Source organism: Rhineura floridana, chromosome 18 (assembly GCF_030035675.1).
Source record: "Rhineura floridana isolate rRhiFlo1 chromosome 18, rRhiFlo1.hap2, whole genome shotgun sequence".
NCBI classification, from domain to species: domain Eukaryota; kingdom Metazoa; phylum Chordata; class Lepidosauria; order Squamata; family Rhineuridae; genus Rhineura; species Rhineura floridana.
The window spans coordinates 23,917,436-23,941,076 of NC_084497.1; the positions used below are offsets into that span (position 1 = coordinate 23,917,436).

The following is a 23,641-nucleotide window of genomic DNA, read 5'->3' on the forward strand; positions in this document are numbered from 1 at the left end:
ACCGAAGCATCATAAATAGATAAAACATTTTGTCAGGCATGCAACTCACTTCACCGCCTCCGGCCTCAGGACTGAAACCAGGCCGCTGACTTTTGCCGGTGCCATCCCCGGACGCTTTCCACATTTTAAAAACATGCCAGTGGCCTGAGTGCCAACAAAAAACTGTGGGGGAGAGTGTCAAGAGCTGGGCTGGTGGAGAGGAGAGAGAGAAGACCCCACTGGTCTTCAACTGTTGGGTCAGGATGTGCTACTGGGTTGCGGCTGGGTCGAAGGGAGGTTGTGGTTAAGAATCAGCAAATCTGCTCATTTCAGATTCAATTTCTCATTTTCCAGCCATAAGTTCAGCACTCCACATTTCCACATCAGTTAGCAATTTTTTAAAAGATAAAGTTCTCATCAAAAATCATCAGTATTTGCATGTGAATTTCTGCACACACACACACTCCTTTGCCATTTTGTCTACTATACATTTTTGCAAAGCCAGGTTTTCCCTAAAACAATGCATTTTTTGTATGCCATTGTGACTAACATACGCTTAGCACATGCATTTCTGTACCCGCTATGTGGCTGGAGAACTGCATTGCAAAATTCAGAGAAGTGCAAATTTTGAAGGAAGGCCGTGCGTCGGTCCCTATATTGTTTCAGAAAGTGCAAATTAGGTAGGTTCCCCCTTGACATGCAAACTGGATGGAATTTCTCACCCAAACCTCGTTGCAACAACAGCACTGCTGCCAATTCTGTATATATGGGTCTCCAAATGCATGCATGGCTTAAAGTCGCGTCTAGGTCTCTAAAGGGTGAAAAATGCTGAATATACCTTTCCTGGGCAGTTCTTACAACTGTTTTGCAAAGAGTGTAGGTAACCAGCACAAAGGGATGTAGCTGGGGGCTGCTGATGAGGTTTGCCAGTCTATTGAGCATGGGGGTGACCACAGCAAGATGGGGTGTTGGTTAAGGGAATAGATTTTGTCTTTGCCCCACCTATATCAAGTTTAGAGCAGTTTAAGGGGCATGGCTTCCGCCCGCCCCTCTTCTAAAGAATCCTGGGAATTGTAGTTTGATGAGGTGTTGTTAATGAATGAAGTGCCCTTTCACAGTTCAGCGGGCGAAGAGATCTCAGTCAGAGGTAGAGGAAGGCAAGATTCACAGCAGGCGTTCAAAGGCTTGCTCTTTTGGAGACAGCCAAGATGAAAATACCCCCCCAAAAAGCAGTGTTGGATAAGGATGTGCAACATAGGCCCTTGCAGTTGTCAAGCAACAAGCAGGCGCTGGATTGACTGGGCCTGGTATAAATTAGGGCTGGGTGAAGTTGCGCCTCTCCCAATATTAATCAGACCTTTCTTCCTAACAAAGGTGGTGATGCGGGGGTAGAAATCTGGGGGCTCATGTGTGTGGTCATTTAACTTTTGGGTGGGGTTCTTTTGCACACTCACAGTCAATACTAGGTGGTCTGCAGGCTTTTAAAAAAACTTTGTTAAAGGCGAGCGCCACACCAAGCCTGGCTGCCTCAGACATATATGTCCCTGGGAATGACACTATATGAAGATGTCAAATTATCCACAGGTACATCAGTGGGACACGGGGTGGGGTGGGATGGAGAGATGACTGGGGGTTTGGTTGGCCACTGTGAGAACAGAATGCTGGACTAGATGGGCCCTTGGCCTCATCCAGTAGCCAGGCTCTTCTTATGTCCTTGTAAGTTATAGTGAGGGAGGGCATTTGCCTTCACGCCCTGCCTGTGACCCTCCTGGAGCCATCTGATTGGACATTGTGGGAAACAGGATGTAGGACTAGATAGGCCTTTGGCCTGATCTAGCAAGGCTCTACTTATGTTCTTAAGACGGCCCCATTTTCTTGATTGGGGGTGGGGATTGACCATCACAATTCTGGATTGCCACTTTGGGGAAGGGGCAACTCTTGATCTCTGCGTCTTCTGCTTAAAGGGAGCTCAGCTTGCATGGGTAAGAGATCCAAGCATCTGAAGGGAGTAGAGGAGGGAGGATGGATTTCTAGATGCCCTTCTAGAAGACATCATATGTGCCCATGGAGCAGAAGGCACTGAGCAGAGAGGTGTTGGAGCTGATGGCAACTGAGGGGAAAAGTCAAAGGTTCGTGAATAGGCTAGTCCATGAACATCAAAGTTCCCCTTGAATTATTCTAATGTTGAAAGAGTTATTTTCATTTCCAATATAATGGCTGAGGGCAACACATCCATTCAAGAAAGCAAATGAGGTGTAGTATATAAGAACGTAAGAAGAGCCTGCTAGTTCAGGCCAGTGGCCCATCTAGTTCTCACAGTAGCCAGCCATACGTCTATGGGAAGCCTGCAAGCAGGACCTGAGTGCATGCGCATTTTCCCCTCCTCCTGATCCTATAATTCTATGATTCTTCCGGTTTCCAGCAACTGGTATTCAGAAGCATACTGCCTTCAACTCTGGAGGTAGAACATAGCCATCAGGGTTAGGAGCCATTGATAGCTTCACCCTCCATGAATTTGTCTAATTCTCCTTTAAAGCCATCCAAGTCAGTGGGCATCCCCATCAGACAGCAAGATGGAAGTTTGCCCGGGATGATTTGGGGTTTGAATTTCTGCTCAGGCTGCGAAGCTTGGCTGGCTAACCTTTTATGGCCAATTGTGCACTGTCGCAGGTTAACCTACCTTGCAGGGTGGTTGTGGTAAGGCCAACCCCCAACCCTGATGTATGCTGACTTTCAAAGCAGAATTCAAAAGCAATTGGTTGATAATGCTCAGGGCATGCTGGCTTCCCATTTCTACGCAGATACCACAGAGAAGGATGAAGTTTATTTCTTAATGAGTGAGGAAAGAATGACTCATTTCTACTCTGGAAGAAAAGCCGCCATATGGGTATGAAAATGAGTAGAATAGGCTTCTTAACTTCCCTGTGCCCATTACTACAGACTTTACTCATGGGTTACTCAGAGGGTAAGCCTCTTCGTGTGTTGTGAGCACAGCGTCTGAGTCAGGAGTGCAGGGTGTGTGATTCAGCAGAAGGAGTTTGGGTGAGGAGGAGAGAGAGGATGAGATGTATTCTTCAGCACATCAACCACCCGGGGTTATGTCATGGTGGAGAGGCAGCTAAGCAGATGAATTGCATAACCCAGGCTGGCCTAGGTCCATGCAAGATGACGCAAAAGGCAGGCAAAGTCATCGCTCCGCGTGGATTAGCTAAGCAGGAATGTTGTGCAGATATCTAGGGTGTGAGGAAGAGGGTGGGGCTGTCAAGAGGGTCAGGTGGCTCACTGTCAGGTAGGGATGGAGTAATCTGTCCATTTGGGTTCTCCAAGTGTCTCATTGTTCCAATCGTAAATTTAGTTCTCCATATTTCTGCAATCTTTAAAATATTTTTTCAAAATCCTCATGAAAACTTGCCCACATTTGAGTGCAGATTTCTCCTGATAAATGCATTTTTTGCATGCAATTTTTTTACTAATATACATGTTTTGGCAAAGGCATTTCCCCTAATATATTTCATTCTTTGTTTTGCATGTTGCTTTCACTAACATACACATTCTTGTCCTCGTCCTTTGGCTGGGGAACTGCATCTGTCTGAGGTCAGGGCTCTTTTGGAGCACAGAAGAGAGGTGTTTTAACATCACCCTTGTGATTGGCAGGCAGTATAAAGGCTCTGGGCTGGGCTGGCCTTGAAGAACTACTTGGAACCTAGATTTGCCTGATGCACTTGGGCCCCGCTTGGCAGCATTCTGATAATAGGCATCTGGTTCGCCACTGTGAGAACAGGATGCTGGTTGTGATGGGCTCTTTATGGATGCTGGCCTTCCTGCTGAGTTCAACCACCCCTCGCAGTCATTCCAGCTCGGGCTCAACGCCCCATTTCCAGCAAACGAGGGCAGAAGGTTGAAAAGAATCTCAATGCAGGTCTGAATCAGTTTCCAGTTGAAATACTCCATACATACACAAGCATACACACACACACACACACACACACTCATTGTAGGCAATGAAATGGAGGAGACGTTTAGGGCGATTTTCAGGAGGACAAAACTGACCGCCCACCTTTCGGTGGCGGTGGCCACTATTTCTTTCTCTTTCCCAGAAGCCGCCGGAAGGGACACTGTGTGATTGCATAATGTGGTTCCCAGGAGACTTCTGGTAGCAACAAAAAGGGGCGACAATCACAGATGGAACTCCAGAGGCAGACAGTGAGCTTCTACACACACACCCCACTTTTAAAATTCACTAAGGGGCTTTAGCCTACGCATTCACCTCCCTCAAATCCAACCCCAACATTCTCGCATGAGAATCAACACTAGCCTGAATGCTTGCAGCCCGAGAGATAGACTTCATTGGAGATTGTTGGGAAGATGGAAGAAGATGCAAATGCATCTGGATGACCTCCTTAAGAGGGTATTTGAGAGGCTGCTGTGAAGAGGGGCATCTAGGCAGGAGATGGGAAGGGAGATCACCTGATGCACCATCAGAGAAGACCAGAAGAGAGATTACTTGATGCACCACTAGAATTTGCCTGCCCACTCTCAAGCCATCTAACCCCCGTGTCTCAAACAAGACACAGAGATGGAGTCCACTGGCCAGTGCTGGTTCAAAAGCATTCCATCAACCTAACAGGCTGGCATCGATTCGAGTTTGTTCTTTATATGTTAGCTGCTTTTACCAATCTGTTTTTTTCCCCATCTGGAAAAAAATATTGACATTAATATCAATATTATAGGAAATAGCAATATTTTGAAGGAAATATTGATATTTTAAAGGAAATATTGATATTTTAAAAGGAAATATTGATATTTTAAAAGGAAGTATTAAATTATCACTCTTACAATCAATGTTTTAGAGGTGGATTTTTTTTTTAAAAAAGTCAATTTTCACAAATAGCCGCTACATGAAAATCTGATTCTCAACTATTGAGAATAAGGGAATGAATGGGAAATTCAGTACCAAATCTGAATTGGGAGGAATTCTAGCACATCCCTAACAAGATATAATGCTGTTGAGCACATGGTAGGATTCTGTTGTTTTGGGGAGGTCAACCCCTTCCCCCCACCCACCCCAAAAAGCATTGCCTGGCTAGCTGCTGCTTCATACTTTACACATGATCATAGAGAGAAGGCAACCTACTTCTAAGTCTAATGCAAAATCCCAGTGTGTCTCCCGACAAAAGATCATAAAAACCCAAGAGTTACTCGGAGAGTAAGAACAGGTCTTGCTCCAGAAAAAAAGCATAATAAATAAATACCCCTCCCCACTCCACCCCAACCCACCCTGAACATCCCATATCCCAGAACCCAAGAAATCTGGATTTGCTGAGCCCTCTGCTGACATGCATCAGGGAGAGAACGAACCACAGTCTTTGTAAGGGTGAGCATGCAAAGAAGAAATCCCCTTTCTCCAAAAAATTGTTGAGTAGGAAATCCGTAGTGACTTAGGAATACAAACCCACCCACACACCCCTTATGTGTTCCAGTTAATTGTTGCCTCAGAAAGCTAGCTAGGAGTGACTTTACAATTCTCCCTGGGTGTGTTTGTGTGTTTTTCTTCCTTAAAAAAAAAAAAAAATCAAAAACTCATCGCCGGCGACGAGCATCTTCTTCCAAGCATCACCACTTTGGTAAGTCTAAGGGTGAAGACAGACATAATATTTGAAGGGTGAAGACAGATGTACGATTTCAAGAGAAATCACAGTGGGGATCGTTGCTGGCAGCGTGAGCCGAGCTTATTCCTGGAGTCACAATGGATGCAAGCCTTATCAAGTTGAGTGAGCTGTCTGTTTTTTCTGCACCGCACATTCTTCAGGAAGGCTGTCTACCTTGTGGGCCATTTAAAAAAACACCAGACACATGCTTGTCCATTTAATAATAAATAATAATAATAATAATAGCAACAACAATAATTTAAAAACTATTTCCCTGCACACAGAAAGCTAGCATATCAGGAAGAAAGCTAAGCTAAAAACTACCCTGACATGCCAGTTTTCCATCTGCATGACATTTGGTATGGAGGAGCGTTCCATTACATGAACCCCCATCAACCGTCAGAAGAGGTACAGCCCAGACACAAGTTGACCTCCTCAGTGAGAACTGAACCAAAGTCATTTATAGTATGGCTACCAACAGGCCAGCTTTGATTTATTCATTCATACCTCCATCCTTTACAAAGAAACATTCTTTTTTTTAAAAAAAGTTGCAAAACTGCTCTGAGGATCAGGACTGGAAGTGTCTCGTTCACAATACAGATACTAGCCAATTGGTGCCATTCACAATTGGTGTTCCCCCCCCCCCAGAAACTGGTGTTTGCTGCACAGCAACACCCCCACAGAGTTCAACGCCGAAGAAGGTATGGTTTGCACCGAAACCAAACACAGTGAGGGTGCTTCCAAACCATCCCCACTGTCTTACATATGTTACATTTGTCTTCGCCCTCCAAGGATTGCGCCCTCATCTTGGAAATGGCTGAGTTATGGCTTTGACCAGCTAAGCTTACCTCCCTGTTGATTTCCCACACACACAGGAAAACAAAGCAAAACAAAACCAGAGGAAAGCCTTTGCCGGCATTAACCTGAGAGCATGTGAGATGGGCGGCCATGCCTCTCGATCCAAAGAACTGCAGCGCATGCAAAGGACACAGCAAACAGATCCACCAGCAGGCCCGCTAAAGCCCCAACAAAGCCTGCTCTGTACAGAAGTTGTGTGTTCCACCCCAAACCCACTGGCTGCTGTGTGTGTGTGTGTGTGTGTGTGTGTGTGCACACGTGTGTTGATCAGCACAACTCATCTGGAATCCTGTCACAAGCTGATGGCCAATGCCGTTGGAAAGAGAGAGAGAGAGAGAGAGAGAGAGAAGGAATATGCCTCTTTCAAATCTGGGCTCACTTGTTATGTTTATGTACAATTTCCTCTTCTCTCTGCAAAAACCTTCTCAACTGGGGAAGCCCCCTAGCTCATCCGCCTTGCTTGCAGAAGGTCCCAGATTCAATCTCCAGCATCTCCAGGTAGTGCTGGGAATGTCCCCTGCCTGTAAACCCTGGAAAGCTGCTGCCAGTCTGTGTAAACAATACTGAGCTAGATGGACCAACAGTCTGACTCTGTTGAAGGTAGCTTCCTATGTACCTATGAATCCTGCTTTTATTCCTGGTGAAGGGGTTTAAACAAAAATAAATTAAATAACCGGCTTCTATTTAAAAAAAAAGGGGGGGGGCTTATTCTCTTAGATGGTACTTCATCCCTTGTAACTGCATGATGGAATTTGTGTTTCAGCCCTGATCCACTCTTGTGTACGCCTAAAAACCGGAACCCACCTCTGGAGCCAGAATTTTGTTCTTTACATATATTTATTTTAAGGGTTCTTGCCCATATGCTCTCTCAGTCTCTCGCTCTCTCCTTCCGTGCAGCCTTCAGGCCTGTCCACTCTTAGCTTTCCAAACGGAAACCTTCCATCAGCAAGCCCTCCCCGCCAAACCAATCCCCCCCCCGAGACACGTCTACAGTTTTTGTTTCTGTTTCTTTCTTTCCTGGATGCTCAGTCAGCATCCTTAAATTTCGACCCAAAAAAGGAGGAGGAGGAGGCATCAGGGGTTGCGGGAGTCGTCACTAACACTCATCTATGTTAAGGCTGATGAATTCCTGTATACATTTCCTGTATTGGAGCTCTGTGGGGCTGTTGCTGGGATATTGACCTGGATGACCAAAAGCGCCCTCGGCTTCTCGCATCTCTTCGTTCATTCGAGCCAGACGCAGCCTGGAGGGGGAAAAGAGGAGGAGGAGGAGGAAGAAAGGTTGGCTTCTTTATTTATTTAAACTTATATCCCACCCTTCCTCCCAGAAGGAGCCCAGGGCAGCAAACAAAAACACTAAAGGCACTTTAAAACATCTTAAAAGCAAAATGCTTTAAAACATATGAAAACAAAGCATCTTTCAAAGGCATCTTAAAAAGCAATTCCAGCACAAATGCAGACTGGGATAAGGCCTCCACTTAAGAGGCTTGTTAAAAGAGGAAGGTCTTCAGTAGGTGCCAAAAAGGTAACAGAGATGACGCCTGTCTAATATTTAAGGGGAGGGGATTCCAAAGGGTCGGTGCCACTATACTAAAGGTCCGTTTTCTATGTTGTGCGGAACGGACCTTCTGATAAGATGGTATCTGCAGAAGGCCCTCACGTGCAGACTGCAGTGATCGACTGGGGATATAAGAAGATGAGCTTTCAGGTATCCTTGTCCCAAGCTACCTAGGTCTTTCTACAACCCTGAACTTGGCCTGGAAAGAAGCCTTGGATGTCCTCTACATAATAATCTTTATCATTACGGTCAATGACCAGCATGCTCTACATAAAAGAATGTTAGAAGAGCCAGGCTGATGAATCAGGCCAAAGGCTCACCTCTACCATAGCATCCTCTTCCCACTGTAGCCAATCAGATGGCTTCATAAAGTGCACAGGCAGGGCTTGAAGGCAACAGCTCTCCCTCTATGTTACTCATAAGAACCTAAGAAGAGCCCTGCTGGATTTAGACAAAAAGTGTCCTGTTCTCACAGTGGCCAACCAGATGCCCAATGGATATACAGAGGCACATGGCCTTCGAGAGTGGTGGGGGAACGTAGCCCTCGTGAATGGTAGCAATTAACAGCCTCTGGTCAGGGACCACTCAGCCTAGAAGTGAGCATCAAGAGCTGCTCCAGCTAGATCCAGGCACCTTCTATTCTGTGGACATGGCTGCAGCTATCAGAACTTGGAGTATCTTCCTTGCAGTGACGTATCCCATGGAGGTACTTAAGACAAAGAAATGACAGAAGCAAGGAAGCCCAATCTAGGGAGCTTGTGGCATCAGCTCCCAGTCAGCCTAAGAAGAGTCTGTTGCTCTACATATTATATCATTGATTTATTTTAGCATTTTAAAATTGTAAACCACCTTGGGCACCTTGGCAGAAAGGCGGTATATAAATGCAATCCATCAATAGTAAACATTCTCAGGCTCTGAACTGAGCCTGCCCCCTGGACCTCTCTGGGCAGGAACAGCTACAAAAGGGCTTCCTTGTTTGTCCAGAACAATGTCGGAACTATTGTCCGGAACAATGATGGTCTTCCTTATTTTGGTATGATCTAGGCTGGGCCAAATTATTCAGCCCAACTTTGGGGGGAAGGGGGTTTGTGTCTAGGGACGGGCGAACCTGTCAGTTTTGCTTTCTGTCACATGCTCATTTTTCCAGTCTTAAGTTCGGTTCTCTATATTTCTACATCAGCTTGCCGTTTGTTTTTTTTTTAAAAGCCCTCATGAGAATCCATCAGCATTTTAATACAAATTTTTCCAAATAGACACATGATTGTATGCAATTTCCCCTAATAAACACACTTTTGCAAAGACATTTCCCACTTTTGGATGTTATTTTTACTAATATAGACATTTATAGGCACACTTTTTCCCCAGCAGAATGGCTTTTTATATACATGACTCGGCTGGAGAATTGCACCGCAAAATTAAGAGAAGTGCAAATTTTGAAGGACGGCTGTGTTTCGTTTCAGAAAGTGTGAATTAGGTAGGTTCTCTTCTCGGTCTTTTGGCTAAGATCAGGTGTAGAGTAGAATTAGGTAGATTCATCTTTAAATGCAAACTGAATCAAATTTCACCCCTTCCTGAGATGCATTTAACACTGAAAAAGTGGAGTTCCAAACACACAATGGGACCTCTATTCCCCCCTCCCCCGCCACACACCTTCAAAATCTGCTCCGGAAGGTCCCCTCAATGGTTGGTGAGGGAAAATAAAGATCTGGCCCCTAGGTCGGATCCTGTCCCCACCCCACCTGTCCTGGATTTATTAGGTCAGGGGGTCACAAACTGTGGTCTGCGGACCACCAGTGATCTGGAAGCTTAATCCAGATGGCCCATAATATGTTTGTGGCTGAAGACAGGAGACATCTATCCCTCACATTAAATATCACCCATCACTGTAAAGGTGCCTTCTCTGTTATCTTTTCGGCGCCTGTTGAAGACCTTAGAGACCTTATCCCAGTCTGTGTCTGTGCTGGAATTGCTTTTTTTTTTTTTTAACTATTTTAAACATGCTTTCAAGATGTTTTGTTTTAATATGTTTTAAAGTCCTTCATTTTCAAAATGTTTCAAATTGCTGTTAGTGGTTTTGTTTGCCGCTCTGGGCTCCGTCTGGGAGGAAGGGCGGGATTTAAATTCAATAAAATAAATAAATAAATATTTGTATATTTAAACATTTATATAAATAAATGAACTATAATCAGTTTTTAAATTGGGTATAACTAGTTCTGCTCTTGTTTTATTTGTAGTTGGATGTTTTGTTTTATTTCAATTTTTTTCTCTCTTTATTTTGCAAAGGCCTATGGCTTATACGAAATAAATGTTCGTTCATTCGTTCATTCATAAATATTTTGCATCTTATTGCATCGCAATTTGAATTCTATGGAACTGACATTGTAATACAGATCAAAGACAACTTATAAGAAATTAAAAGAAGTAATTAAAATGTAGTGGAAAAAATGAGGAGGCATCTAGTCCAGCACATTACAATTGCTACAACAGGCAGAAAAATCATCACACCACGACCCTCAACCATTTTAAAGTGGTCCATGGGGGGGGGGAAGGTTTGGGAACCGCTGGCTTAGGTTTCAAAGGCTTAGGTTGCAAAAAGCCTCAAGGGGGGAGGCTCTGATGTGGCAGGGGAGCACTCACAAGGTTACAATGTCCGCGTTAGCAGCCTTGACCGCGATGCTCAGAGGGTCCTGCCCGTCCTCGTCAGCCGCGTGCTGGTTGGCTCCCCTCTTTAGGAACAAGCAGACCTGGCTGGCAAGCATAATAAAAGAGAAAGAAAGTGAGTGAGAGAGACACAGAAATGTCAGGGGGAAAAAAATCATAGTTAAGCTTATGAGATTTAGGCTGCAGTCCTATTAGGGATGGGGGAATCTGTCCATTCCGGTTCCCGGCATTTTTCCACTGGTAAGGTCAGTTCTCCACATCAGTTTGCGATTCTTCTTTTTAAAAGTCCTCGTGAAAATTCGTCTGCATTTTAGCGTGAACTTCCCCTCATATATACACATCTGTATGCAGTTTTGCCTAACATGCCCACATTTTTGCAGTTTCCGCTAGTATAATTTTTGCATATTGTTTACACGAACACATCCATTTTTATACATACTTTACCCCAGTATATGCCCTTTGTACACATTACTTGCCGGCACACTGCACCGCAAAATTTGTAGAAGGGCACATTTCGAAGGATGGCTGTGTTTCAGGTTCTCAGATTGTTTTGGAAAGTGAAGATTAGATAGGCTCGCCTTTAGATGCGAACTGAATCGAAATTCTCCCTCCATCTCTAAATCCTATACCCGCTTACCTGCTGGGAGCAAGCCTCATTTAACTCAGTGGGGACTTACTTCCGAGTAGACACGTACACGATTGGACTGCAAGGCTGCAGTGCTAGACACTCTAACCATCACATGCTCCTCCACAAATTTGGGTCAACATTTCTCTGCAGTTGTCCCAAAATGGGTCTATTTATTTATTTATTGAATTTCTTAGTCGCCCATCTGGCTGGCTATCCAGCCACTCTGGGCGACGTACAAAATAAGCATACAGATACAATAAACATTAAAAATCTGGACACAAGATAATAAAATCTAGTCTAATGTGTTTGGACATCCTTGCTGCACCTCCCACCCCACCCAGCATTCACACAGCTCTATTTTGCACCAAGAGAAGATTCTGAACTGTCTTCAAAGGCACCCCCACATACAGCGCATGATAGCAGTCAAACCTGGACATAACTAGTGCACGGATAACTGTAGCCAGGCCCAGCCAATCTGGCATGTCAGCTTAAGCTTCACATCAGAATGTGGAGTGACCAACTTACCCAGTGTGACCCAAATATGTAGCGTGATGCAGAGGTGCGCGCCCTCGGGTATCTCTTTGGTTAACATCCGCTCCGTTCTGGAGCAAGAATTCGCAAGCTATCAAGGAGCCCTGTTGGAGACAGAGGAGATATTTACTACTACTACTACTGCTACTACTACTGCTGCTACTACTACTACTACTACTACTACTACTACTACTACTACTACTACTGCCTACAGTCATACAACCCTGAACATGCCCGATCTCGTCTGATCTCGGAAGCTAAGCAGGGTCAGGCCTGGTTAATACTTGGATGGGAGACCACCTAGGAATCCCGGCTGCCGTAGGCTGAGAGGAATATATCCAAAAAAGATGCATAGGGTCGCCATAAGTCGTGATCAACTTGGAGGCACAGAACAACAACCGCTACTACTATGATTACTATTATTACACCTACTGCTACTACAGCTAGACCATCTTGCCTACCCCCATCACAGCTTGGATCAACGGGGTTTTGCTCTCGTCCTCGTCGTTCACCCAGTTGACATCAGCGCTGTGCGCCAGGGCCCCTGCCATCACAGGTAAGTTCCTGGCCCGCGAAGCCTTGTACACCAGCAAGCCAGGGTGCAGCTCCCGCAAGTCCTCCAAGTCGGAGGCCTCTTGCTCGATTTCGGCTTCTCCACTGGATTCTTCCGAAACTTCGCACTCTGTGGGGGGAACCAGAAAAGAAAAGGGGGAAAAAATGGGATGAGGCAATGGGTTGTATCAAATGGAGCTCTACTCAGAACAAACCCACTAAAATTAATGAACCTATCATCATCATCATCATCATTATTATTAGATTTATATCCTGCCCTTCCTCCCTGCAGGAGCCCAGGGCGGCAAACAGAAATGCTAAAAACACTTTAAAGCATCATAAAAAAGACCTTAAAATACATTAAAAGAAAACAATGTTAAAAACATTTTTTTAAAAAACTTTAAAAACAACTTTAAAAAAAAGGGTTAAAAACATATTATTAAAGAAAACATATTAAAAGCAATTCTAACACAGACGCAGACCTAGGTTAGTTATGTCTATTAACTTCAGTGGGTCTACTCTGAGTAGAACTAGCATTGGCACGCATGACCCAAGAAGCTCGGATCTGTTCTCTGCCCCTGATGGGAACCAAGCCTTGCCCCCTCATTTACATATAGCTGCCCTCTCATTTCCATAGCCCCACCTCCTGGTCCTTTCTTTGCACTAGAGCAGGAATGGAGTACCTCAGGCTCAGGGGGCCAAATGTGGCCCCCAGGCCTGTCTATCTGGCCCTCAGAACTCTCCCCAGACCACACGCCTCACCAGCTTTGCTTCGCATACTCTGGGAATGTTTTTGCCTGGCTGAAACGTGTCCTTGACCTCCGATATTGCCTCTTGCGTGCCTGGATGGCGGGCAGAGAGGGGTCTGGGAGCGTGTGTGGAAACTCATTTACTGATACAAAGGCAACATTTTACATTCATTGCTCCGCCCACTTTTGCCTCTGGCCCTGCCCACCGCTAGCATGTGACCCCTGGAATGTTACCCAGAAGGGAGGCTCCCCACCCCTGTACTAGAGCATGATGGGAAGTGGGGAAACTGCCTTTATGTAGGTAAGATTATCATATTGGTAACGTCAAGCCAGGGCAGAAAATGGCGCTATGCCTTGGACAAACTGCAGAGAACCTTTGGCTCTCAAGTGTTGTTGGAGAGGACAGAGGACTTGGCGAGGAGCAAACCTGTTCCCTTTTCCTTGCTGCTTTCGCCACCACCACTGCAGATTTGGTGACAGTGTTCCTGACAGCCAGTGGCGAGGGTGCCATTTTCCTTTCCCAAAATCCACCTTGGGATGACACCACATGGTTTCCAAGGAGATAAATGGTGGCCAGCAACTGATAAGAAAGGGTGCTAGTCGTACTCAGGGTAAACCCCATTGAAATGAATGGACATGCCCAACTCAGGTCCAATAGGTTTCAATAGGTCCACTCTGAGTTAGGACTGAGTTGCTCTCTGCTTGCTGCTGGCAGCAAGCGCTTCCCGAACCCCATTCTTCTGCGACACATCGTGTCCTCCTCCGCCCCGTCCGTTTCTCTGCCCATGAACGGAACTGCGAAACACGCGGACCAGCCTGGGCCTGCTCACTTTCACAACCAATCAGCGTTTTTTAAAGAAAGAGTTTTAAAATGCCCCTTTTCATTAAGGAATGCTTGGAAGGCGATCCTTATTTATTTATTATTATTTATTTATTACATTTGCATCCCGCCCTTCCTCCCAGTAGGAGCCCAGGGCGGCAAAGGAAAACACTAAAAGCACTCTAAAACATCATAAAGACAGACTTTAAAATATGTTAAAACAAAACATCTTTAAAAACATGTTAAACAAAACATCTTTAAAAACATCTTTTCTTAAAAAAAAAGCTTTAAAAAAATCATAAAAGGTGCTTCTTCCGGCGTCATGCCACCCATCCTGTGTGCAGTTCCTACCTTCCTCCGTGACGCTGTCCACCACCGAGCCAAACACCAGGACGTCGGTGCTACCATCAGTACTCCCACCCAGCCCGCTGTCGCTGCTGAGACCTGCGGGACCAACAAGAGACAAACCAAGTGCATTTTAATATGCGGGGGGGGGGGGCACTGATGGTCCGGTTGGTTCCCACCTCCCCTCCTCTGCTTGTTATGTGTTTAAAGACATGCAACACCCGCTGGGAAAGCACAATGCTGTCCCCCTAACATGTGAACGCACGTGGGGTCAAACTGCTGTCCCTGATAGACTGAGCAGATTTCCCCCCAAGAGACCTTTGGGAAGAAGATTTCGAATCAATGTCACAAGGGAATCACTTGCCATTGCTGTCCCCTTGTTTCTGGTTAAAAACGTACTGCCTTCGATTCCGACTTATGGCGACCGTATGAATATGGTTTTTATGAGGCTGAGAGGCAGTGACTGGCCCAAGGGCACCCAGTGAGCTTCGTGGCTATGTGGGGATTCGAACCCTGGTCTCCTAAATCGTAGTCCAACACCTTAACCACTACGCCACACTGGCTCTCTAGTTTCTGGGTTCAGCTTCCCAAATCATTTTAAAAAGCCTGCATGAGAACCCTTTTGCAGCCCTCCAGAGGCTGCTGACCTACAGCTCCCATCAGCCCCAGCAAGCATGGCCAAAGGCAAGGGAAGATGGGAGTTGTAGTCCAGCAACATTGGGAGGGCCGAAGGTTCCCCACATGCCTACTTTGAAGCATGTGCAGGTGCGATGCTCTGCACCAAGTGAGAAAACCAGGAAGGAAAGGATTTTTCAGCTATTGCCACCTCTTCCATTGCAAAAAAAAAAAAAGAAGTTCCAGATTGCCAAATATTGCGGGGTGGGGGGCTGAACTGCAACACGGGTGACAAAAAAGGGCAAGGTGACACAGTCGGGGATGCAGAGTGGGTCAGTGACGCATTGACTTCCCACCTTGGTCCCCAAAGAACGGCAATGTGCAAACAGTGCAAGAGAAATAAATTTTCTACATTTCACAAATAAATGTATTTTCTACACTTTTCTATTGTGGTGGGGGGGGACAAGGAGCAAACTCGCTAAGATGTTTGAGAGATCCACACGAGCACCTGCATCTTTTGCCCCAGCAGGCAGACAGCAGCTCTGGGACGAGGACAAGAGCCTGAGATCTGGAAACTGGTGCAAGAGGGACGGGTAAAACGGGAGGGGGAACCCTTCTTGCGGTGCTGTCGTTGCTCAGTGGCAGAGCATCTGCCTTGCGTGCAGAAGGTCCCTGGTTCAGTCCCCAATGGCATCTCTGGGTAAGGCTGGGAGAAACTTCCTGCCTGAAACTCTGGAGAGCTGCTGCCAGCCAGTGCTGTCAGTCCTGAGTTAGATGGACCAAAGATTTGACTTAATATACAGCAGCTTCCTATGTCCCCGTGTCTGAAAGGAAGGGCCATCGTTCAGTGACAGAGTGTCTGTATTGCATGCAGAAGGGCCTAGCTGCAATCCCTCCAGTGCTGCTCCAGTGAGGTCATTCTTAGGTATCTGGAATTAGCCCCTTACCCACCCACCCCCGCGCGCACAGATGTTCAGTTGGCCAGAGATGGGAAGCCACAGCTTGCTGAACTACGACTCCCATCATCCCATGCTGGTCGGGGCTGATGGGCAGTGGAATTCCAACAGCACGTGGAGGGCCACACATTTCCCAATCCCTGTTCTAGGACTTTTCAAACCAGGCTCAAAAAGCTACTCTCAGTGTCCCCAAAGGCTTCCATCTGTGCCCAGGGATGTTTTTGACTTCCCTTTTCAACACCGCTGAACCCCTCCCTGCTTTTGTGACAACCTTCTGAAAGCCCCCGCAGAGGTTACAGCAGTTTGCCACGTGGCATGGGTGGGAAGCTAGCTCCTGTTCTAGAAATGCATACCCAAATCTCCACCCCCCTTAGATGCACAGTCTAAATCATGCGCTTCTTAGAATTCTGACCTGTTGTTGCTATTTTTTTCCTGGCAGGGTCCTAACTCCACTTACCTTGCAAGAGGCAGCGGGGCAGTTAAGGTCATCTTAAAATCTGGGCCAACTGGTCTTGGGTGCGTAATGAAGGCATGACCTTCCCTTGCTTCAAAAACGTGGGGAGCCAGCTCAGCTGCATTTGAGGGAACCCCATTGCCCATTCGACTGAGTGGGGCCCTGGCCCTCTGCTCCCAACTCCTTGCCCTGATGGCACCGTTGCAGGAGGGCAGGGCTGCGCCTCAGTGGCAGAGCATCTGATTTGCATGCAGGGGGTCTCCGGTTCAACCCCCAGAACCTTCAGCAAGGCTGGGGAAAGACTTCCACCTGAAACTCTGGAGAGGTGCTACCAGTCAGTGTAGACAATACTGGCTTGGATGGACCAACGGTCTGATCCTGCACAAGGCAGCTCCCCAGTGTCCCTGTCTGAAGGGAAGGGCCGTGGCTCAGTGGTAGAGCATGTGCAAAAGGCTCAGTCCCCAGGCAGGGCTCCTGCCCGAAACCTTGGGGAGCCGCTGCCCGTCAGTGTATGCGATACTGAGCTAGGTGAACCAATTGTTTGACTCAGTGTTGCAGTGGCTGGAAGGTATGTTGAATTTTGCTCGATCAGATCCTGCCTCCATTTCAGCCATCCTCTTTTTTTTCCGGACGGCCCTGGGGGAGCCCGTGGAGCGGGCATGGAGGGCAAAGCCCGCCCCCCCAAACTAGCATCTGGTGCCTTTGGATGTGGAAGATCCAATCAGCAAGTGTGGGCATGTAGCCACTCAGCAAGAAAATCTCACAAGGCTATGCTACTAAGCCATCCCCCTTACCTCCATCCAGGAGGAACGGTGACCCGCTCCCAGTGGGACCGTTCCCACTGTCATTCCATGGGCTGGCTGCCAGGGGGTGCGGCACAGAGATGTGGTTGCCACCTAAGAGGAAGGTGGACGGAATGTGAGGGGGGCGTTCATTGTCACAGGCACAGCTGGTGGCGTTTTTTTTACAAAAAAAAGAGGCAGCGGTCTAAAATGTATCTTGCTCCCCTTAAAGGGCAAAAAGAAGGAAGGGGGGGGCGCGGGAAAGAAAGCTGGCTAATTGTGTAAGCTTGGCGCTGTAAACCAGACAGGGTGGGGGATGAAAAAAGAAAAAAGGAAGGAAAGCCAGCCACCAAAGCAGAAAATGCCGGGGGACGGGGAGAGAATGAGAAAGGGGCAAGAAGAAAAGAAAAAAATTATAGGTTGAGGTTTCTGAAAAAATGGTTGCCTATTTCTCCCCCGCTTTCGTTGTTCAACGTTCACCCCCCGTATGCATGTGCAAGGACAGGCGGCTCTTCTCGCCGCTGTTGCAACTGGAGGCGCGTGGCAAGCAGCAAAGCCCCCCAACAGCTTAGCTGTACTTACTGCGTGGCCCGGCCCCAGCGCCTGTGTCGAAGTAGGAGAAAAGCGAGTCCAGCTCGTCGGGGCAGAAGAGGGAATCCCGTCGGAACTTCCTCTCAAGGGTGGCGGCTGCGTGGAAGGAGAGGATCGTTACATCCTATGGGTTTGTTGTTGGTTTTCTACTGCGCACATATGCACACACACACTTACGCAATATAATACAAATGTGGTATGATTACAGAATGTAGAATGAATCGCATTCCCCGTATAATAATCACTTTTATCATTAATGTTATTGTTATTGTTATTATTGATTTATACCCCGCCTTTCGGCCAAAGGCCCTCGAGGTGGCTTACAAAAAGCACGAATATAAAAATACAATATAAAAGACAACGATAAAACAATACAATTTACAATAGAATGTTCCTATGTGATTTGTTATATACCTTATTACCAAGCTAATTCTCCAGAAAGTTATTATCTCTCAAGGGCAGGGCCATTGTAGCAGGTGAGTGGGGCAGCCTGCCTGTCAATCACCTGGTCCCCACAGTGCTAAGACTGAAGAGGCTGCCTTTCAAAGAGCAGTCAGAGGCTTATCTCTGACCTTAGCGCTCTGTACCACAGCGCTAAGATCAGAGATAAGCTGTTGTACTTAGCGCTGAGATCAAGAGATTGCAGTTAGCGCTTAGATAAGAGATAACAGATTAATAAGCCTGACGTCAGATAACATCAGGCGACTGACAGGTGGGTATGGTTTGCCCAAAATGGCCTCACGGGCTGGAGGTTCCCCACCACCACCATATATTTTAGGAGGGAACAAAGATCTCCTGCTTCATCAGCATGCCTGTCCTCATGAAGGGGGCGTGAATTTCAGAGACCTATGGGAGAACGAAAGTCAGGTGGTTTGGGGGTGTGGGGTACACTATTTACACTTGCAAGGTAGCCCAAGAATTCCCCTCTTTTTCTTTTTTAAGCTACAAAACAAAAGCAAAGCCGCCATTCCAAGCCACAGGAAAGAGAGAATGGCACATGGGAGCGCCCCACCTGAAGAGTGAGCGGCCGGTGATGCATTTCCAGCCTCGTGCCGGTACTTCCTCCGTGCTGCGGGAGCTTTTGTGGAGCTGTTACGCCTCTGGCACTTTTTCACACTCCAGCGCCGGGGTTTCCGTTCATTCTCTGCCAGGGCTTCCCCGGTCGGCAGTTTTTTCAGGAACTTCTTCTCCACGTATTTCACTTTGATCCAAGCTTCTTTGTCTTGCCTGAGAGGGAATTCAGTTTTATAAAGGGCTCCTTCAAACCCCTTGCTTGTTCAGCATTCTTCCTGATTTGCTTGCACAAACATTACTTGGAGGTTAGACAATGTCCGCTCTTGTCTGAGCATTCGTTCAGATTTGTTTACAGGGCGGTTATACAGCCATGAGGGTTCGTCCTGATTTGCTTGCACAAAGGTTATGCAGAGATTAGACGATATCTGGTCTTTACTGAGCATTCGTTCTGATTTGTTTACGGGGGCTTACACAACACTCAGCATTTGTTTGTGGGGTGTTTACATGCATCCCCACTAAATATTCATTCATTCCACACTTTTCAATGCATTCTCCTGTCACTAACTGCAAAAAGTCAATTTTGTTTAAGTGAATTTGTCGCGTTAGGAAGACAGAGCACTTTAGTGGTTAAGGTGTTGGACTACAACCTGGGAGACCAGGGTTCGAATCCCCCCATAGCCATGAAGCTCACTGGGTGACCTTGGGCCAGTCACTGCCTCTCAGCCTCAGAGGGAGGCAATGGTAAACCCCCTCTGAATACCGCCTACCATGAAAACCCTATTCGTAGGGTTGCCAATAAGTCGGAATCGACTTGAAGGCAGTCCATTTCCATTTCAACATTCCAGTATGTGCTTGGATCCCTCCCACAAAATAGTGACAGTCTCTCACTCTCCAAAGAAATGGGCTGTCCCATTTTATCTTCTCCCCATAAGAACCTTGATTCCCAGTTTGGTAGATGTAAGGCAGACTGGGATTTACCAATAGATCTTGGAGTGATTTGCAATAGATTGGGGGGGGGATAACTCCCATTGGTTTAACAAAAGCATTCTCCTGCAAATTAGGCTGTTTTTGGAGGGAGGGGCTGGGCTTGAATCTTTTGTGTGGGAAAGGTCTGCGATCTGAGTTATGGGAATGAAAATAAATGCTTGGGCTCCCTGGTCTTTAATTTTAATTGTAATAATAATAATAATAATAATAAATTTAATTTCTGTGTCGCCTATCTGGCCAATGGCCACTCTAGGCGACGTACAAAATCATTAAAATACAATTAATAAAATACAGTGATACAATATAAAACAGTGTAAAATCAATAAATCTGCAACAACAGTATTAAAAGAGGGCAGGAGGCATTACAGTTATAGCAGTTAACCCTCCCCAGAAACCCCGAAGGCCTGTTGAAAGAGCCAGGTCTTTAAGGCTTTCCAAAATACATTTAGGGAAGAGGCATGCCGGAGATCTTGTGTGAGGGAGCCCCGCTCCTTTCAAGCCGCCATTTTGTATCTGGATATAAAGTCAGGGGTTGGGAACCTGGGGCTCTCCAAAAGCAGAGCTTGGAAAAGTTACTTTTTTGAGCTACAACTCCCATCAGCCGAATCCAGTGGCCATGCTGGCTGGGGCTCATGGGAGTAGGAGTTCAAAAAAAGTAACTTGTCCAAGCTCTGTCCAAAAGTCACTGGACTCCAACTCCTGAGCAGCCCAGCCAATGCTCAGGGATGATGGGACATGTAGTCCAACAAAATCTGGAGAGATATAGCTGTGAGAGAGAGGGCTATGCTCTGTCTTCATAGCTGCAGGCAGTATGCTTCTGAATCCCAGTTGCTATAAACCACAGGAAGGGAGAGTTGCTCTTGCACTCAGGTCCTGCTTGCAGGTTTCCCATTGGGGCATCTGGTTGGTCACTGTGAGAACAGGATGCTGGACTACATGGGCCATTGGCCTGATCCAACGGGCTCTTCTTATGTTCTTATGTTCAGAGGCTCCCCATTCCTGTTCTAGAGGACCTTGCCTTTCACAAACTAAGAAGAGACTGCTGGATTAGGTCAATGGTCCATCTACTCCAGCATCCTGTTCTCCCCGTGGACAACTAGATACTTGAGAGGACAGCAAATCTCCCCTCCTGTGGTTTCCAGTGACTGGTCTTCAGAAGTCTACAGCCTCCGACAGTGGAGGGAGAACATCAGGATTAGTAGCCACTGAAAGCCTTATCCTTCGTGAATCCGAGTGCCTTTCTGCCTGTTAAAGCACAGAGTAGGGAGGATGCAGCCGTACCTTGAACTGCCCGCGGTGGGTTTCTGGAGTCCCATCTCCTCACAACGCGCCTCGTAGATCTGATTCATGGTGGCGTTTCCCAGCTCACACATCAGCTTTACGAAAGGAAGCAAACACACAGTGCGTTAGGAGGCAGCTCTTTCCTCTCCTCCCACACCCTCGTTTACCCACAGTTAGAGGTGGGCGAATTGGTCAGTTTCGAATTATGCAATGCAGTCCTCTGGCCAAGCCACGTGTACAAAAAAGGCCATGGACTTGGGCTGGAGTAAGGAACCTTTGCAGCCCTCCAGACGTTGCTCAACGACAGCTCCCATCAGCCCCAGCGAGCACGGCCAGTGGCCAGGGAGGATGGGAGTTGTAAGCCAACAACGTCTGGAGGGCTGCAAAGGTTTCCGCGGTTCTGTACTAGGGTAAAAATGTGCGTCCGTGAAGATAACAGTGTCTCAGGAAAAACTACTTTGCATAAATGCGTAAAGTAGGGAAATGGTGTACACAGATGTGTATATTAGGAGATGTACACACAGAGGCTGCATCTCCATCTTACATTTAAAGCCGTATCATACCACTTCACACAACCGTGGCTTCCCCCCAAAGAATCCTGGAAACTGTTGCTTGTTAAGGGTGCTGATCAGGGGAGGTAGTCATCTGGTGTCACAGGGTGTCGTAGACCTGTCACGGCCAGGTCCCTATGTATATGCCAATCAGCACGAAAAGGGAGCATGCTAGGCACTGAGAAGGGTCCTTGTCCTTTCGTGCTGACTGGAGCCAATCAGAGGGAAAGGAAGTGAGTCAGCCACTGAAAAGACTCTTTTCAGTAGCTAACAAACAGCCTCCCCTTTTATGCTGATTGACTCTTAGGGACATCTGCGGGATGTCTGTTGTAGCAGAGTGTGCACTCTTCGGTATTTGGAGATTTGGTCTTTACCTTCAGTAACTCTGGCTCCCAGGAATCCAGCGTGAGCGACCGCACTTTGGAGCAGTGAACCCCCAAACTCCTGCGAGGAAAGGGGACACAAAGAGAGAGGAGAGTGGCTGTACAGTTCAACGGCTTGTTCCAAAAAGCCTTTTAAGTAGAGATATTTACCAGCTCTGCATCTGAACTGGGGATGTTTTTAAGATGTTTAAAGGGTTCTGATCTGCTCCTTTGGCAGGGAGGTAAAAGGTAAAGGTGTCCTCGCACCTGTAGTGCGAGTCGTTTCCGACTCTTAGGGTGATGTCTTGCAACGTTTACTAGGCAGACTGTATATATGGGGTGGGTTTGCCAGTTCCTTCCCTGGCCTTTCTTTACCCCCCAGCGTATGCCGGGTACTCATTTTACTGACCACGGATGGATGGAAGGCTGAGTGGACCTCGACCCCTTTTACCGGAGATTCGACTTCCTCCTTCCGTTGGAATCGAACTCGGGCCGTGAGCAGAGCTTCGGCTGCGTTACCGCCGCTTACCACTCTGCGCCATGGAGGGTCATATGCAGGGAGAGTGAGATATAAATTTAATCAATGATAATAATGATAATATGCGTATCATGCAGGATTTCTGCCCAGGCAGACTGTCTAGTGCAGGGGTAGGGAGCATTTTTCAGCCTGAGAGCCGCATTCTAGTAATTTGCTTATTCTCTATAATTGCGGATCAGATTTTTATGCAGCGATTTCCCACTGCTATTTTCGAAAATGGGTTTTTTTTTTTAAAAAAAGAACACCTGTTTTTGAAAATAGCAGTGGGAAATCGCTGCATAAAAATCTGATCTGCAATGATAGAGAATAAGCGAATTAAGGCATCTATATTAAGAACGATAATTTTACCGATATTTCCTTTCCAAATATGGGTATTTTCTTTAAAATTATTGATACTTCTTTTAGCAATTTTTCCTTTCAAAATATTGATATTAATATCATATTTTTGCAAATGATCAATAAAAGCAGCGACTAGCAGACAAAGAATCAATATCATCCTGATGGGTTGACGGGATGCTTGCATATGCCATCCCTAACAGTAGGCGAGTTTCTACACACACCCTCCCTTTCTGTCAAGGCAAGATCAACGTTCAAGGACATGTTGCAGCCACACAAAAACAATTGGGGTGCGAAGTGAGGGGTGTGATCTGGGGACAGGGGGGTAGTGGCCTGGGGACTACTCCAAGGGCCAAATAGAGAGGTCTGGAGGGCTGCATTTGGGCCCCAGGCCTGAGGTCCCGCATTCCTGGTCTAGTATCTGTCAAAGAATGAACAGTTTACCTGTGTATCCCTGAACATTCAATGCATAGTAAGATGCCCAAGTTGATGCTAGCCCAACGGGGATCAGCCTGCCCGCAGTCACAGCACTGGTCGTTGCCCGGGATGCTTTGTACCCTCTGCAGGATGGTCTCGCCTTTGGCACTGCGGTCCCGCAAGTCAGTAGCCGAGTCGATGCTGCTGGTGGAAGGGGAGGCCGTTCTGTCCAGTCGCTGAGAGAGGGAGGGAGAGGAATTAGGCCAACAGAAGTGACAACGCTACTTGCCAAGTGTTTCTTGCGGTAACAGGCTCTTTCCCATTTCATGCCCATCACACACCCAAACATGATACAAGACAGAGGGTTAGTCCTAACTCAGAGCAGACCCACTGAAATTAACGGGCACCACTCAGTCTATTCATTTCAA

At 46.8% G+C, this 23,641-nt stretch overlaps 1 protein-coding gene and 1 pseudogene across 1 annotated transcript in view; one reads left to right on the plus strand and one right to left on the minus strand.

Annotated features, from left to right (window-relative positions):
* Positions 1 to 5,269: 5,269 nt before the first annotated feature.
* Positions 5,270 to 23,641, minus strand: part of ACAP3 (ArfGAP with coiled-coil, ankyrin repeat and PH domains 3) — a 143,464-nt gene continuing 125,092 nt past the window's right edge. The window contains exons 15-24 of the mRNA XM_061600839.1: positions 23,241 to 23,449; positions 21,935 to 22,004; positions 21,010 to 21,104; positions 18,740 to 18,954; positions 17,719 to 17,823; positions 14,336 to 14,428; positions 12,325 to 12,545; positions 11,858 to 11,967; positions 10,681 to 10,791; positions 5,270 to 7,729 (exon numbers count right to left, since the gene is read on the minus strand). Coding sequence (XP_061456823.1) covers positions 7,582 to 7,729; positions 10,681 to 10,791; positions 11,858 to 11,967; positions 12,325 to 12,545; positions 14,336 to 14,428; positions 17,719 to 17,823; positions 18,740 to 18,954; positions 21,010 to 21,104; positions 21,935 to 22,004; positions 23,241 to 23,449 — 1,377 coding nt within the window. The 3' untranslated portion in view covers positions 5,270 to 7,581. The remainder of the gene's footprint in view (positions 7,730 to 10,680; positions 10,792 to 11,857; positions 11,968 to 12,324; positions 12,546 to 14,335; positions 14,429 to 17,718; positions 17,824 to 18,739; positions 18,955 to 21,009; positions 21,105 to 21,934; positions 22,005 to 23,240; positions 23,450 to 23,641) is intronic.
* On the plus strand, positions 12,070 to 12,188 carry LOC133373014 (5S ribosomal RNA; annotated as a pseudogene).